This window comes from Cucurbita moschata, unplaced genomic scaffold (assembly GCF_002738365.1).
Source record: "Cucurbita moschata cultivar Rifu unplaced genomic scaffold, Cmos_1.0 Cmo_Scf00051, whole genome shotgun sequence".
Taxonomy (NCBI): domain Eukaryota; kingdom Viridiplantae; phylum Streptophyta; class Magnoliopsida; order Cucurbitales; family Cucurbitaceae; genus Cucurbita; species Cucurbita moschata.
Window position 1 is genome coordinate 251,667 of NW_019268567.1, and position 16,240 is coordinate 267,906.

At 34.3% G+C, this 16,240-nt stretch overlaps 2 protein-coding genes across 4 annotated transcripts; both read left to right on the forward strand.

Moving 5' to 3' along the window:
• Nucleotides 1-4,307: 4,307 nt before the first annotated feature.
• On the forward strand, nucleotides 4,308-5,080 carry LOC111435976 (calcium-binding protein PBP1-like). Its single transcript, XM_023073623.1, has one exon. It carries the CDS (start codon nucleotides 4,634-4,636, stop codon nucleotides 4,988-4,990), a length of 357 nt encoding a protein of 118 aa, XP_022929391.1. The 5' UTR covers nucleotides 4,308-4,633; the 3' UTR covers nucleotides 4,991-5,080.
• A 4,376-nt stretch (nucleotides 5,081-9,456) lies between these two features.
• LOC111435973 (diacylglycerol kinase 5-like) lies at nucleotides 9,457-15,685 on the forward strand. 3 transcript variants are annotated; one of them, XM_023073620.1, is made up of 13 exons: nucleotides 9,457-9,756; nucleotides 10,436-10,656; nucleotides 10,750-10,872; nucleotides 11,030-11,158; nucleotides 11,605-11,690; nucleotides 12,181-12,277; nucleotides 13,007-13,055; nucleotides 13,705-13,787; nucleotides 14,225-14,292; nucleotides 14,565-14,639; nucleotides 14,804-14,891; nucleotides 14,988-15,104; nucleotides 15,250-15,685. In XM_023073620.1, the coding sequence occupies exons 2-13, from the start codon at nucleotides 10,462-10,464 to the stop codon at nucleotides 15,580-15,582; spliced, it is 1,443 nt and encodes a 480-aa protein (XP_022929388.1). In that variant the 5' UTR covers nucleotides 9,457-9,756; nucleotides 10,436-10,461; the 3' UTR covers nucleotides 15,583-15,685. The 3 variants fall into 3 exon arrangements, with proteins under 3 accessions (XP_022929388.1, XP_022929387.1, XP_022929389.1); XM_023073619.1 differs by having other exon boundaries at nucleotides 10,452-10,656; XM_023073621.1 differs by lacking the exon at nucleotides 9,457-9,756 and adding an exon at nucleotides 9,793-10,032 and having other exon boundaries at nucleotides 10,452-10,656.
• Nucleotides 15,686-16,240: the final 555 nt, after the last annotated feature.

Sequence of the window (16,240 nt, forward strand, 5' to 3'; positions counted from 1 at the left end):
TTTTTTTTTTTTTTTTTTTTTTTTTTGTGGAACTTTTAACATGAGCTTATTTAAGTAATACACTATCTTTTTATTTAAATATTGTAATAATTAAAAATTAAGTAAATGTTCTAATAATTAAAAATTAGATATGTGCATTGGTATAATAATTTATAGTTTTTTTAAAAAAATCAATAATGACTGATAAAATGGCAAAATTTTCAAAGTTTTTAGTCTTAGAATAACTAAGTGTTGGCATCTCTTATTATTTCTCTTAGGTTGCTCCTTCTTCTATGTGATCTTGGCTAGGGAAATTTTCATGCCACATCAAGTTCTTAAGCTTACACGCCTCTTTATCAGGCGACCTAGGTCCATGACGGGAGAACGGTCTATCCTTAGTCCTCACAAGCCTATAAGTTGTTCTTGTGGTTATTTCGGGCATCAAAACAACATATTTGTGCTAAAACTTCCTTCATTCTCTCAACTTAATATCCCAATGAGGATATCTATAAGAGGGATATTCAACGATCTTAGTCATATCGGCCCTCATATCCATTCACTAGTCACCCTATCCCGTCAACTCTAAAAATCTTCATTCATGGTGTGGTTACTTCTCTATCTTCGTAGGTCACAAAATATTGAAATGCTTTTGCAAGTTCTCTTATAATTCCTTCTCAACATACTCAAAATCTACATTGATCCTAAAAATCTTGAAATCCATCGTATTGACGTATTAAGTCATTCCTTAACTAGCATACGAGTTTATCCCTTTCGTTCTTGTACGAGCTCTTCCTAGTGTATCACTTGGTTTTTGTTGAGGCCTAACCTAGCCAATGTGACGAAGGTCCTCCATTCACAAGTCTTTATCTCTTACATGATCTTTATCCACTTAGTTTGATCTAGACACACTCTCATGTTATTGTCCTGTCATGCCACCGAAAGTAGGCTCTTTCAATCCTAACCAAATTTTGGCACTACCTGGGTCTATTGTGGTACGATAGCTCCTGGGCCTCCTCCCTCATATCACATCAAGCTATTTCAATCCTAACCAAATCTTGGCACTACCTAGGTCTATTGTGGTATGATAGCTCCTGGGCCTCCTCCTGACATTAGCGAATTTATACTACCAACTGCATCTGTGGCATTTGTAGTTTAATAGTGACGAGCTTATGTCTATTCATAAGAAGTTTCTTTCTCAATTGGATAAATACCTTGCGTTCCAAATGTTCACCTCTGTTGTTCCCTTAATCATGTATGGTAGTGCCTTTGCATCCTTAATACAACCATTACGAGTGTTGATTCAAATTCCTGAATTGGTATCTACATTCAACTTTTATCATAACACGAGGCATAGCAAAAAATTTCATGTGTTGTACCTATATATCCGGTTAGTTTTCTCCTTCCAAATTGACATCATCTTTCATGACATTGTAGTCTTGTTGGCATACTTGCCTATTGGAACTTATCCGGTGTGTTTTTCTGTAATAACCCAAACATAAATAAACAAATAAAAATAATTATAAAAAATAGTTAAAATAATAATAATAAATAAACAAAAAAAACATCATTTTATCTCCACTAACCTCTCATCCATTCCCACAATTATCTTTTCTCAACTCATCCTCACACTAGGAAGTAAGCTAGGAAGTAACCGTTACTCCAAAAAGAAACGGAAAAACAATAATCGTCAGATTTGATAAAAAAAAAATGAGAATGGTCTTTATCCGAGTGAGATTCACCCGATGAATAAGGTATATATTAAATCTTCATTTTCTTTTATCCTATTTTTTTTTTAAATCACAGCCGATCTCAATTATTACAATGGTTTAGTTTGATTTAGAAACTAAATGTCAATCATTTATACGAATTCTACCAAATCAGGTCAGATTAGTAATATTAGATTAAATTTATATAGTAGTCAAATGAATAGACTAAAAATAAATGACCAAGAAAATTTGTTAACAGTAAACACTCAAGTAAACACTCAGATAATAAAAAATTTGGAAACCTAATAGATTAAAAAAAATTAAGGAATTAAAAACCACAAACTAAATAGAGAAAGAAAGGTAAATACAAAGAGTAGTAAAACCTAAAATAACTTGAAATAGGTGTATCTATATTTTTATAAATAGTAACTATGGAAAATAAAATTTTTAATAAAAATATAATTACATACATATAACATTTCAAGACTTTTAATAATAGAGAAATAATTTTGTAGATTTCAAACTTGAAACTGATGTCATGAGCTCACATAGGTTGACTCGGATTTCAAAGGACGGAATCGAACTTTCATTAAAGATATATTCGTGACAACGACTTAAGCTAGCCAAGTAAGTGGTCTTACTATCAGCATAGTTATATTTGATGTTGACACGTACCTGTGGTTTTGCACGTATCATATATACTGATATGTGTGAATTATCTGTTAATCGGTATGCTTATATTATATTTATGTTATGTTATAATATGTGAATTGTATAATAATAGTTATGGTACGATGTGTTCAATGATAGGTTTAAGATAGGATACGAGAAGGATGCACGAAACAAAATGTGACGATAGGAGTAAGATATGTTCATGAAACGTTAAGGTTAGGTTACATACCGGAGTGCTATGGATAGGAGAGATTGATGAAAGAATACGGTTAGGTTATGGGTAGGAAGGGATAGGTTTGTGATAGATTGATAGAATGATAGCGTTAGGATACGTTCCTGTAATGATATCACTAAAGTACGTTCACGTAACGATAGGACTGTGATAGGTATAAGAACGTTAAGGCTATGATAAGTTAGGGAACGATATGACCACGAAGTGCTTACGATATTCAATGTTTATGATGCGATATATTGTGATGTGATGTGATGTGATGTGTCATGTTTAGATTGTTTTGTGTGACCATTGAGGAAATTGTTATATGAATTGCACGTTATGAAATGACATGTTAAAAGCATGGAGCGTTGTGTTATGTTTTCTAAATTGTATGTATACAACATGTTATGAATGACATGATATCACGACAAATGAAATGAAATGTAATCCCGTTAGGATTATGTATGATACGTAGACTGAAAATGAGAAATGACATGCTAAGCATGAAAGATGACAGTGGGATTATATTCATTAATGATAAAAGTAAAATATTGGGGACCTCATGCGTTATGTGTGCTCATGCATTTGGGGGATACCCCTATTCTATCACGAGGGTACGAACGCATACATCCAATGGTAGGACAACGATCGTTATGTTTGCATAGCGCTGCCATGATGGTGACTAGTTTTAACGGGTGTCCGGCCTAAGGAGCTCCCAGAGTATGCTCGCCGGACAAGGAAAGTGGCCCAGCGGTATACGAACTGACTGGTGAGTCCATACTCGCATGTATGGACTGTGTAGAGTATATGGTACACGTCAAAATTACCGATTAGAACAGCACCATAGGAAGACAGATTGAAAGATAGGTCCCATCATCTCGTTTGCATGTGATTGTTGCATTTAACTCCAATAGTGGAGTCACTTATTGAGTATTTCTTTAAATACTCAAGCCATGTGCTACTACATTTTTCAAGTTAAGGCAAGACATTCCTGTATGGCTAACGACAGCATCGCAACTCGAGACCATGGCACATGCATAGGATAGTGGTATTTATTTTCTTAGACTTAGGCTAGAATAGGATGTTTTTAACTTAAACGCTTATTTATTTTATTTAGTGTTTTGTTGTGTCGTTTTAAAGATGTTTTCGAAACACGTAAGACCATGACTGTGTTTTAAGTTAAAGATTATGTTTTATGGAATTTAAATGAAATCTTCCACATTCAATGTTTATGGTACGTATACAATAGCAACCTTAAATTAAGTAAAAAATTTCAGGTTGTTACATTTTTCAAGTTCTGTACCCACTTATTGTACTTTGCTTAGGCTACTAAAGAAAAACCTACTCCCATGTCGTGCCTCTCTCAAGCATGGTTAGAATGACTTATGACCTAGACTTCGTTAGATTATGATCCCATGAATACAACGAAGCGTTGCACGAGGTGGTAGGTCGCCAACTGAGTTCGATCCTATCCATGATTCTTCTCAAAGAGAGGTATTATAAAGATGCAAATTTGAATTATAATATTTTGGTTAAAAATAAAGATTTAATATATTTATGAAAAAAAAACTAACTTTTTAGTAAAATATAAAATTGATAAAAGACGTGCACAACTAATAATAATCGACGGTGCATTTAATTAGTTATTTATATATTGGCAGCCTCGAGATGAAAAGACGATTCTACCCTCCATGGCTATTTATGACTGAAGCAGACTAATCCCGGAAAGGACGGCAGAACCGGAATGGCATCTTTGAGAGAGAATGACGAATATACCCCTGGAAGGAGGGTTCTTCGAAATGACATAGCCTGCAAATCCGCATCAGCGTGTAACCACTCTTTTCATTATTATCTGTAACTTAGTTGGCGTCCATGGCCGCTCCTTCTCCGAAGTCCCCATTGACCTTCTTCTTCTTCTTCTTTACTCTTCAGTCTTCCCCCCCTATATATCATCCCCCTCCCCACTCCCCCTTCTTCAGCTCAAACTCAAGCCCTAATTCCTAATCCCTAATTCCCAATCCCTAATTCCCAATCCCTAATTCTATCTCGCTTTCTTACTCCGATGGCGTTTGTCGCAGACCAATCCGGATTCGAGGACTGGCTACCGAAGATGGCGGAGAGGCTGGGCGGCGAGGGGCTGATCGGGGAGCTTTGCAATGGATTCAATCTTCTGAAGGACAGAGAGAAGGGGGTGATTGATTTCGAGAGTCTGAAGAGAAACGCGGCGGCGCTAGGGCTGGCGGATCTGAGCGATGAGGATCTGAGAGAAATGTTGAGGGAGGGGGATTTCGACGGTGATGGCGCTCTCAATCAGATGGAGTTTTGTGTTCTTATGTTCAGATTGAGCCCTGAATTGATGGACGAGTCCTGGTTCTTGCTCGAGGATGCTCTAAACCAAGAGTTTAAGGGCTTCTGTTGATTTTTCTTTTTATTTTGTAATTATTAATTACTGATTTATTTACTTCACTTATTGAATATACAGGAAAACAAAAAGCCATTAAGCCATTAACTTGTGTTGCAATTTTTAGCTTTCAAATTATATGCTTATAATTTAGACATACATTAATTAAAATTTTATGATTTGTTTGTAGGTGAAATAATAGATCAATTTCAAATTCTAATAACACCAGTGAATCAACCAACATCGGTTAAGAGTTTATATTAAATAATAAAATGTATACATTAAAAATATTCTTTTATATGATTGTTTTTTAAAGGAATAACAAATGGAAAAAACTCCGTGTGAGGAACCCAATTTGCTCTAATTCTAGCAAAATTTCTTGTCGGGTAAGTTCCGACCCGCACGGAAGATGTAATGATCTGGGCACTGTCCCAGAGAAAGACTCGGTGAAATAGACATGTCTGTGAAGATGCAAATCGGTGAAAATAGACATGTCTGTGAAGATGCAAACTACCTGCACCCGGACAAAAAGACCCATGAAGTTTCACTATTCCCTGGAATTCGCTTTGGGCTTTTCCTGCGTAGCATAGGTGGAGGGTGAAGAAGGCTCCCGAAATAGACATGTCTGTGAAGATGCAAATCGGTGAAAATAGACATGTCTGTGAAGATGCAAACTACCTGCACCCGGACAAAAAGACCCATGAAGTTTCACTATTCCCTGGGATTCGCTTTGGGCTTTTCCTGCGTAGCATAGGTGGAGGGTGAAGAAGGCTCCCTTTCGGGGGGCCTGAGCCATCTGTGAGATACCACTCCGGAAGAGCTAGAATTCTAACCTTGTGTTTGGCCCGTACTTGAAGATGCAAACTACCTGCACCCGGACAAAAAGACCCATGAAGTTTCACTATTCCCTGGGATTCGCTTTGGGCTTTTCCTGCGTAGCATAGGTGGAGGGTGAAGAAGGCTCCCTTTCGGGGGGCCTGAGCCATCTGTGAGATACCACTCCGGAAGAGCTAGAATTCTAACCTTGTGTTTGGCCCGTACTTCACTTACCCTAGGGTTGGCTTTAGGCCTTTCCTGCGCAGCGTAGGTGGAGGGCAGCCCCTGTTTCCTGGGATTCGCTTTGGGCTTTTCCTGCGTAGCATAGGTGGAGGGTGAAGAAGGCCCCCTTTCGGGGGGCCTGAGCCATCTGTGAGATACCACTCCGGAAGAGCTAGAATTCTAACCTTGTGTTTGGCCCATACTTCACTGTACCCTAGGGTTGGCTTTAGGCCTTTCCTGCGCAGCGTAGGTGGAGGGTAGCCCGTACTTCACTGTAACCTGGGATTGGCTTTAGGCCTTTCCTGTGCAGCGTAGGTGGAGGTCAAAGAAGGCCCTCTTCCGGGGGGCCCAAGCCATCAGCGGAGATAGCACTCCGGAAGAGTTAGAATTCTAACCTTGTGTTAGGACCTACGGGCCAAGGGACTGCAAGAATCTTTGTCATGGTCCCTGCAAAAATAAATAGAAAATTTCATAGGGATAGAAAATGAAATAGGTGGCAGGGATGCTTCTCCATCCCGCCCCATCTTGTGAAGATGTCTAATTGATAGGTTGCAATTGAGCAAACTTGTTTGGTAAACCCAATTTGATTATTTCATTAATGTTAATTAATTATATATATATATTATATATATTAAAACTAATTGATTTTTTATTCTTATTTAATTTAATTTTAGAGTTTATTTATTTATTTTTTACTTGATAAAATAAAGTTTCATCGAGTATTTTATTTTTTGGAAGACTTGTTTTTTATTAGTTTGAAGCTGTTTAAAGAATTTATAACCAAAAACTATAATGATCTAAATTATAAAAATATAGTTTAAGAAAAAGAACTTAAAAACTTACTTTTTAACTAAATAAAATATAACATAAAATTATTATATACTCATTACCTTGTAGGTTAACTCAATGAGCTTATAACATTGCATAATATTGTAGCAATGCTAAAACATTCCATGACCACCAAGGTAGGTTCGGGACGTTGCTTAGAGTGTCACAATGCTACCGAAATAAAGAAAAGGGTGGAAAATATGCTCGGTTTAGAGACAACATCTTAACACTATCTTATTTTTATATAAAAACATGTTTCTTAAAATTGCTGGAGGGACTTCTCGGGATTCAAACACCAAATACATCAAAAACGGCATTTGAGAGACTTTGAGCACTTCTATAGAAGTTACGAAAATGATTTCAAGGCTTGATGTGGATATTACACTAGGAATGGGAGATCGACACGATGAATATAATTTTATTTCTAACATCTTCTTAGTATAGATATGGATTTTAGTCTAAATATTTGTGGTTCTTTTGTCGAAGAGTTTGCCCCTCCATCTGTGGAAATCGGAAATGAGTCCAATCCTGCTTGTTTGTTGTTCGTCTGCCAAGTTTAGACGAGATTTTTGACCAAAAAGTGTGCACCTTTCTTTTTTTTTTTTTTCAAAAAAACTTGATAGAATGGCCAAGTACTTTTGGGTAAACAATTTTTGTCAAAATTTATCTTTTTTTTTTTTTTTTTTTTTTTTTTTTTTTTTTTTTTTTTTTTTTTTTTTTTTTTTTTTTTTTTTTTTTTTTTTTTTTTTTTTTTTTTTTTTTTTTTTTGTTCTTGATCATCGCCTCGCATGATCTAGATCTTAAAACAAAACTAATTTCAATAATAAATTCTATATAATATAAATATTATATGATGCTTCTACTGCATCATACTCTGTGAATGAATCAATGATCGAAGAGTCATCCGCTTGAAGTGGCTTATGATAGGTTTTAGTTATTATTTTGTGCACAAATTTAATACGTTTATGAATGCTAAATAAATAGTTGAAAAGTATTTGAAATATTCTAATATTCTAGTCCAATAATTTTAAATTTAGAAGTCTCGTTACTTTATCTTTTATTTCTTAAAGCATCTCTTTAGAAAAGGAACACCTTTGGGAGAAAATAAATTTGTTTGAGAAATAAAATTTTAAAATTGATTTATATTTTCATTTAAATTTATATTATTGGTTGATACAGCTATTTTAATCTATATATATTTTAATATCAAATATTTATAAGTCATGACTCATCGTTAACATTAGTTATAAAAATATGGTAGGATTGGATTGAATTGCACCTTATTTTTCAGAGATTAACTCAACAAAAAAATAATAATAATAATAACAACTTACACACCAAACTAATTCAATTTTAAAAAAATTCAATCCAAGCCAACCCAACGTTCATGATTTTGGTTGGGTAGTTTAACTTGGTGGAAACGTCGAGTCACATGAATAATTCTATTAATGTGTCGGTTTTTATAGTCAACTTTGACCAATGCTACAAATAAAGTAAATATATTTTTACGCCATAGAAATTTGATGCCTTTCCTTTATCGTTCATTTTTCAACACGTAAGTATCAATCATTGTTACTCTATTTCCATACATTTTCAACCCAATTGAAATATTCACATCTACCGTGCAAGTTTTCAACCAAAACACCAGCACTTAATAATGGAGACACAACCCAAAGTTGAAACCATATAAAAACATTTATTTCAAACAAACAATAATAGTACGAAAATTTGAAAACAGATGATCTACTCAATATAAAATTGTAAGTTTAGTATTTTATTAGATATAACAATTTTTAAAAAAATTTAAAATTTTCGATGCTCTGGCAGATATAAAATTGAAAGTGGGATAGTTCCGAACGTCTTTCAATAATTTTAGTTCTACTTTTATTCTCGGTTCGAATCTTAATGTTCCATCTTCTCTAACCTGCATTAGTTTATTTTATTAGTCAGAGCCTTATTTGAGAAGAATAGAATTTTCAGATTAGGAGCACGACCACAAAAATGTTTTTTTTTGGGTTAAAAATCATTTTGAATAATCAAATTTGGTTAAAAAAAAAAGGTGATCAAAAGCTTAAAATGGAATAAAACATATAAAATATTTAATTAAAACAAATATATAAAAAAAGTGTTTTTTTTTTAAATAAAAAAGTGTTTTAAAAGGTATGCCAAACTAATATTTAATTTTATCTAAATGACAATGACAAATCAATATGGATACATGAATATAACTTTAAAATCATAAAATTAAAATCTAAAATGCTTTAAACGAAAAAATAAGTTACAATTTTTTATTAATATATTATAATATTTTAATTAATTAACAATATGATTTCTATGATAAGTTGGTGTAATTTCAATGGGGATTCAAAGAGTTTGTTTCTTTAATTATTATTTTACTTTTTCTTCACAAAAATATTATTATAAACTTATCAAAAATATGGGGAAAGGTTAAGTATATTTTTGAAATATTTTAAAAATGAAATATTATTGATTTTGTAAGAGCATTTTTAAGAGTTTAAGATTATTTAAATTTTTTTATATATTAAATTTAAGGAAATTATTAAAAGTTTAATATATATTTTAAGAGTAATTTTTATTAATTTAGCAGCCAAAAAAAAAAAAAAAAAAAAGGACGATGGGGTTGGCGCGAAGACGAGGAAAAATTTAAGACGACAAAAGGGAAGGCAGGTGAAGAACATTTCCCACCTCTCTTTCCCAAAATTCCTTTACGTTCGTTGAAATGGTAAGACGAATACGCCAAGAAGTTTCGATTCTGCTTCTCTTTTCTCCTTCTTATTGCTTCCTGTTCCGTCATGGAAAACGACCCACAAACCATCCCCCCGTAATTGCTTCTGTTTTAAGCTTTCATTGGATCTTTCCCTGACCGTTTTGAATCTCCGCGACGAATTCGTTTCCAGGTATTGAGGCTGTCTCTTGCTAATCGTCTAATCTTTCTATGCATCTGATTCCGTTATCTTTATTGTGATTTCGTTTTTTGATGGTCGAGTTCTTTTGCTTCTACGTCTCGGACATTTGGGCTTTTGATCAATTTCTATTTTGATTCCTAATTTTGGGGGGTTCTGTTCTTTTTACGTTTCTAATGGCTGGAAATTGAAGTTTCTGCTCTTTTTCTGAGAGATGGAGGAATTCTTTTTTGATTTTCTGTCTCCTTCTGCGTACAGAGTTAAAGGGAAGTATGTTCATGTCCTAAAAGGTCCTACAATTATTTCCTTTGGGCTCTGGATTCGTAACAAGATATTCACCTTGTTACATTCCTGAGCACGTTTCTAGAAGGAGAAAATGTCGCATGTTCTGAACTTTTATTTTCCAAAGGTAGACAAAGGGTTTTCCAGCTATTCAATCTTGACCACCATAAGGGTGGTTGTCTGATTCCTTTTGGGTCCATGGTAAAGGTCAAAACATCTACACTTTTTTCGTTTTGAAATGTCAAAGGTCTTTTTATGAGTACACTAGGCGGTACAGTGACATTCTTGCTTGGAAGTTTTGAGTTTGAAATACTTTTCAAAATTGAGGTGTAAGGCATGTAGGCTTATCATTAGTTAGTCGAGTACTATATATATTAATGCCTCGTAAAAGATTTCCTCTGCAACAGGCTTTTAGCAATGGGAAGCATCATGTCTGAGATTAACTTGAAGGACTTTTTTGTTCCCAACTATATTTTATCTCTTGGATCAGAGGTGGAAAGAGTTAGCCATCCCCCTGTTTGTCCAGTAATTGTTTTCATTAACTCCAAAAGTGGCGGTCAGCTTGGAGGTGAACTCCTTGTCAGATACCGTTCTCTTCTCAATAAAAATCAGGTAATTTGACCCGTGTTAATGCAGGATATTATTGTTTCATTTTTGAGTTTTTTTACGGTTGTGGATGTTCGAATTTGAGGCAACTTTCTTCAGGTTTTTGATCTGGGAGAGAGTCTTCCTGACAAGGTGCTACATCGACTTTATCATAACCTTGGCATGCTCAAGGACAAGGGAGATCTCTTGGCTGCTCATATTGAAAAGAATCTTAAACTAATTGTGAGTTACTTGTCGAGTTGGGATTTCACTTATATTGTCTACCAGTGAGAACACATGATTGAGTGTCTGTTACGGTTTCATCAATTGTCGAGGCCATAAGTTGTCAATTATCACCGATCTCTACTCCTTGCTTTTAATATGTGATTCTAATTATCAGGTTGCAGGTGGAGATGGTACTGCAAGCTGGCTTCTTGGAGTAGTTTCTGATATGAGACTGCCTCATCCACCTAAAATTGCTACAGTACCATTGGGAACTGGAAACAATCTTCACTTTTCCTTCGGCTGGGTATTTCTTTCTTTTGTTACACCTGTGCTTTTGATATTTTTTTTTTTTTTGCTATTTATATGGATAATGGTGTTTACACTCATATTATCTAAGGCTATGTTCTTCATGTTCACGGGATTAAATTAAAATGTTAACGGATCAGCAAATCTTAACTTGTATATTTTGCTTAGTATTTGGCTTTGAAATTTTAGTCATTTCACTGGAATATGTTCTAATGGTCTTATCCAATGTAAACTCTGACAAAACCAATCATGTCTATTTCCTGGCAAGACATTTAGCATTTACTAATATTTCGGGCCTGTTTAGAAGTTTTTTCTATGCAATCACTTATATGAGCTGTCACTTTACCAGGCACCATGTCAATTGTGCTTTCTGTGTACATTACTCTTGGTGCTTGGACTGATTTAAGTCTGAGTTTGAAAATAGTAACTGTTGTTAATTCACAGGGAAAGAAAAATCCTGGCACAGACCGTGAATCCGTTGAATTATTCTTGAGTCAAGTAAAGAGTGCAAGAGAAATGAAGATTGATAGGTAAAACATCTATAAACGCCAAATCCAAGCATGTTTCTTAATTTTTTTTTTTGTTCTAGCATGATCAACTAATTATGTAGTGTAAGGGTGTGTGATGTACGTATATTTAAACATTGTCATTACTAATGTTTATCAATTGAAGTGTGAAATAATATGATTAATTCTCAACTCACATCACCAATGAATGGGCAGACTACGGGAGTTATTTAGTGGATGGAAGTATTGATAATTGTGGCATGATTCTGGTATTACCAAGCTACTCCTTTTTAGATCAACTAGTCATTTTGTCTTAAATAACTATCTGTTAATTGAATGCTGCACCGGCATGGCTGTAGATCAAAAGCTTTGTTGCTCCGAATCAGGGGCAGTTTCTATCATTGCACATATTTAATATGTTTACTGAATTTTAGTGAAATGGGAAAGTTTTTTGGTTAATAAGAATGAAACTGTTATTGTTTTCTTCATAAACTCAATTTTTTTTGTATTCCAGCTGGCATATTCTCATGAGAATGCGAAGTCCGAAGGAAGGTTCTTCTGATTCTATTGCACCTCTTGAGCTGCCTCACTGTTTGCACGCATTCCATCAGGTATCCCAGCCTGTCAACCAAAATATAGTAAACTTGTCTTGGTTCTTATTTTTTAAAAAAATTCCTTTTGATTCTTTCCACTGCTTATATGTTTAGCATGTTGAACTGTTCTAACTCCAGCACTAATGCTCATAATCCATCGGTAGGAAACTAAAAATGTCATGAGAAAAATGAAGGTGTACCTAAAATATGGACACCACCAGAGGGATAAAGAACACTCTGATTGGTCCTGTTGAATTATGAAATTAAATTCATGGATTGATTGGAAAGAAATAGTAATAAAATAGAAAAGAAAATAGTAAGCTTTACCTATACACCACAAGAGGGCATCAACAGGTTTTAACAATTGTTTTCCGTCATATTAGAAATACATTAAATTCAACTAATTGGTTTGAATCAAGGTTTATAGCGAAGTTTAGAATTAGGATTTCAAAGCATCAAGTATATTTTTCTAAAAGCAACATTAAGTACTTCTTACTCCAATTGGAGTTGAGTTTTAGAATAGTATCCTAATTAGCTAGGACATAAAACAAGCCTAGATTTGGATTTCTGTATTGCTGCAAGAATTTCATTTATTTGTTCTTTTATTATTCACTAACACTAGAGACTTTCAATTACTCATTAGGGGTCGGGCTTGAGTTTGCTAGCTTTTTACTGGTGTGATTTTTTTTTTTTTTCTTTGTATGGCATTGTGGTCTATGTTTTTCACCTTGTTTTGGCCATTTTCAGGACGGTTGGCATCTATTTCGTGGTGGATTTTGGAATTACTTCAGTATTGGTAAGAATTTTTTTTGCTTCATCACATTCTATCACTTCACTGAATCATTATGTAATGACATTAAAAGTATATTGTTAAAAAGGTTAAATAGCGTGGGTGATTTGAATCATGTGGCTTCATTTGATTGAGCTATGGGTTTAGAAATGCAAGCCTCCAACCCTATCAATTATTCCTCATGTATACTTTTCTGATTCTAACGACAGATTTGTCATTCAAATTCTGCAGCCATGATGTTTTTACATGCCTCCACAGATAATTTCGACTTTTAATCAGCTACTGAGCGATCAAAGAAGCAAAAGTGACTAGCTCTTTACCTTTATTTGATTAAGCTCAAATCAAGAATAGCCCTGTAGCACAACCCTCCTACATTATCATAACCGCGATATACTGTGTTTAGTAATGATATGGGGTCGGATTACTAGAATTATCCTTTTTTTAAACAACATAAGGAATCTTGACCTTGATATGGAGTACAATTGGACTATGCCTTTTGGCGTTGTATGATAGTTTAACTATTTTTTTTATAATAGACAATGGTAGCATAATCCATGTACAATGATGAAGCTCTATTTTAATTTCTGCCTGGTACAGGTAAACTTAAAAACATTCCAATTGAGTTCCTCAGAAATTTGATGAATGGTCTATACAGGAATGGATGCTCAGGTATCATATGCTTTTCACTCCGAGAGAAAGTTGAATCCAGAAAATTTTAAGAATCAATTAACTAATCAGGTAATGATTTATTTTTCCTTTCAAGTCTGAAACACCTTAAATTTACCGTTAGGATTTGCACAAAAAATGACCAATAATTCTCCTTTGTTAAATCTTTCTCACGTGCCAAGTAAATTTGATCCTTATTAATGGGGAGGGAGCCTTGCAGTTGTCAACTGCCGACAATCCAAGACTTTTCCTGATATCTGTAGTACTAGAACATTGTCGGAGATGAAATATATTATATTTAAATTATCTATAATTTAGTTCGCTAGACATTTGGCATGTTATGTCTCACGATTATATCCACTCTACATTAAATGATGGGTACCTGTATGTTTTGCTTTTCTATAGTTTTTCTAGGTTAATATGTGCTTCAATTGTTTTACTTTTGCGTCTTTACCAATACTTTTGTTATAATTATACTAAACAATCAATGTCTCTTTTGGTTGAGGCAGAAAGCATATTTGAAGATTGCTTGTAAACAAGGATGGTTTGTTTCTCCTTTATGTCATCCTCCTTCCAGGTATGTCTTTGGTTTATCTTTATATGATTATTTAAGCAGTGGTCACCTGTCTAGATCATTGTTTATATTTAATTCAGTGTTTATCCCAGAGTTGGTGCGCATGAACTAACCCAAGCAACATTCGTAATTATTTAAAAAGAAAAAAACGATAGTTGTACCTTTACGTCTGGACCTTAGGTCGTGTTATCTGCCTTAGTTTGAACTAGCAACTTAGTTGCTAGTTCTTGTCAATGTCAACATTCTGTGATTTAGAATGAGTTGATGTAATGCAGGAACATAGCAAATCTTGCAGCGGTGAAGATCATGAGGAGGGAAGGTATCTGGGAGGACCTCGTGATTCCCTCAAGGTGATTCAAAATAACCTTTTTTCAATGGGTTGGTTGTTCATTTTGCTGCCTAACATTGCGTCATATGAAATCTTTACTTTCTGCACATAGCTGAGGTGCAAATGAATGATCTCCTTAAAAATGGATAATAGGCTTTGACACTTTCTTTCCAATCTCAAATGCAGTATCAGATCTATAATTTGTCTCAATTTGCCAAGTTTTTCTGGTGGACTTGATCCTTGGGGAGATCCAAGCAAAAATAAATTACATGATGTTAGTTCCAAGCTTGTTTTCCACTCTTAAACCGCGAGCTGTTGTTTAGATCATTCTGGTTGTAATTAACATATTACATAATGTTATGTCTTACAGAGAGATCTAACTCCTCCATATGTGGATGATGGGCTTATTGAGATCGTTGGTTTTAGAAACGCTTGGCATGGGCTCGTCCTGCTTGCGCCAAATGGACATGGAACTCGTCTTGGTCAGGTAACTTCAAGCAAAAACCAGAATTGGATCAGATTCTAAAACACTCTTAACGAACTGACACGATTGTAGTAAATCACCTCCCTTTGATGCTGTGCTAATGAAACTAACACTACTCTTGGTTGCCCCATTCCGAATATTGATGCAGGCAAGAAGGGTTCACTTCGAGTTTCATAAAGGTGCAATTAACCACACGTACATGAGAATTGATGGGGAGCCATGGAAGCAACCCCTTTCTGTGGAAGATGACAAAGTGGTGATAGAAATTAGTCATTCTGGTCGAGTCAACATGCTCGCCAACCTACCGTGTCGAGCTAAAAGCGTGCACGACCCTTCTTCAACTCACAATTATGGCAACAGAGATTATTATATCAACAGGGACGATAAATTTGCAGAAGAAGAACATGAGGTGGTAAAGAAGTTTGGTGCAGCTTCTACGTTTAAGTTTGTGGACGACAGGGACATAGTTCATTATCATTAGGTACACGACGTATTGGGTTATCTTAATTTTGGTTTTTGGTGTATATGAATGATCATGATTTGATATGATTGATTGATGAATGAAGTAGTTGCTTCAGCTGTAAGAGATTGTTGCTCATGAGCTGTTAGTGTAGTTTCCTGTTGTCAATATTTATGATATTAGTGTCTAGATTCAGCTATCGCCAGTAGATATTGTCTTTTTTTAGTTTTCCTTTCGAACTTTCTCGTGAGGTTTTTAAAACTCAGCTAAAGAGAGGTTTCTACATCTTTATAAAAAATATTTCGTTCTCATCCTCAATCGATATGCGATCTCACAATTACGATGGTATGCAATATGTTGTATTCTTATAAATGAATGAATTATTTAAAATTAACAAATTTGCGAAAGTGGTTCCATACACGAATAACATATCTGTGGGTTAAATACCAAATCCATGGGACAAACACCCAACTTTTTTTTTTTGTTTACTTTTCCAAAAATAACTCATGACAATCTAATATTAGAAATTAGTTTTTACAAATAATTAAAAGTATGAAGATTTAATTCAGATATTTAAAAAATATAGATTAAAATAAAATAAAATGTAGAATACTATGGCTTTTTAAATTTGAATTTATATTTATTTCTATTTTTTCAAAAAAAAAAAAAAAAAAAAAAA

Bases quoted from the DNA above. Each gene is read 5' to 3' on its own strand.
- LOC111435973 (XM_023073621.1), top strand. From the start codon at position 9,977: ATGGAGGAATTCTTTTTTGATTTTCTGTCTCCTTCTGCGTACAGAGTT. The intron at 11,691-12,180 runs GTAAAACATCTA...TTTGTATTCCAG, and splicing joins AGAGAAATGAAGATTGATAG to CTGGCATATTCTCATGAGAA. The intron at 12,278-13,006 runs GTATCCCAGCCT...GGCCATTTTCAG, and splicing joins GTTTGCACGCATTCCATCAG to GACGGTTGGCATCTATTTCG.
- LOC111435976 (XM_023073623.1), top strand. From the start codon at position 4,634: ATGGCGTTTGTCGCAGACCAATCCGGATTCGAGGACTGGCTACCGAAG.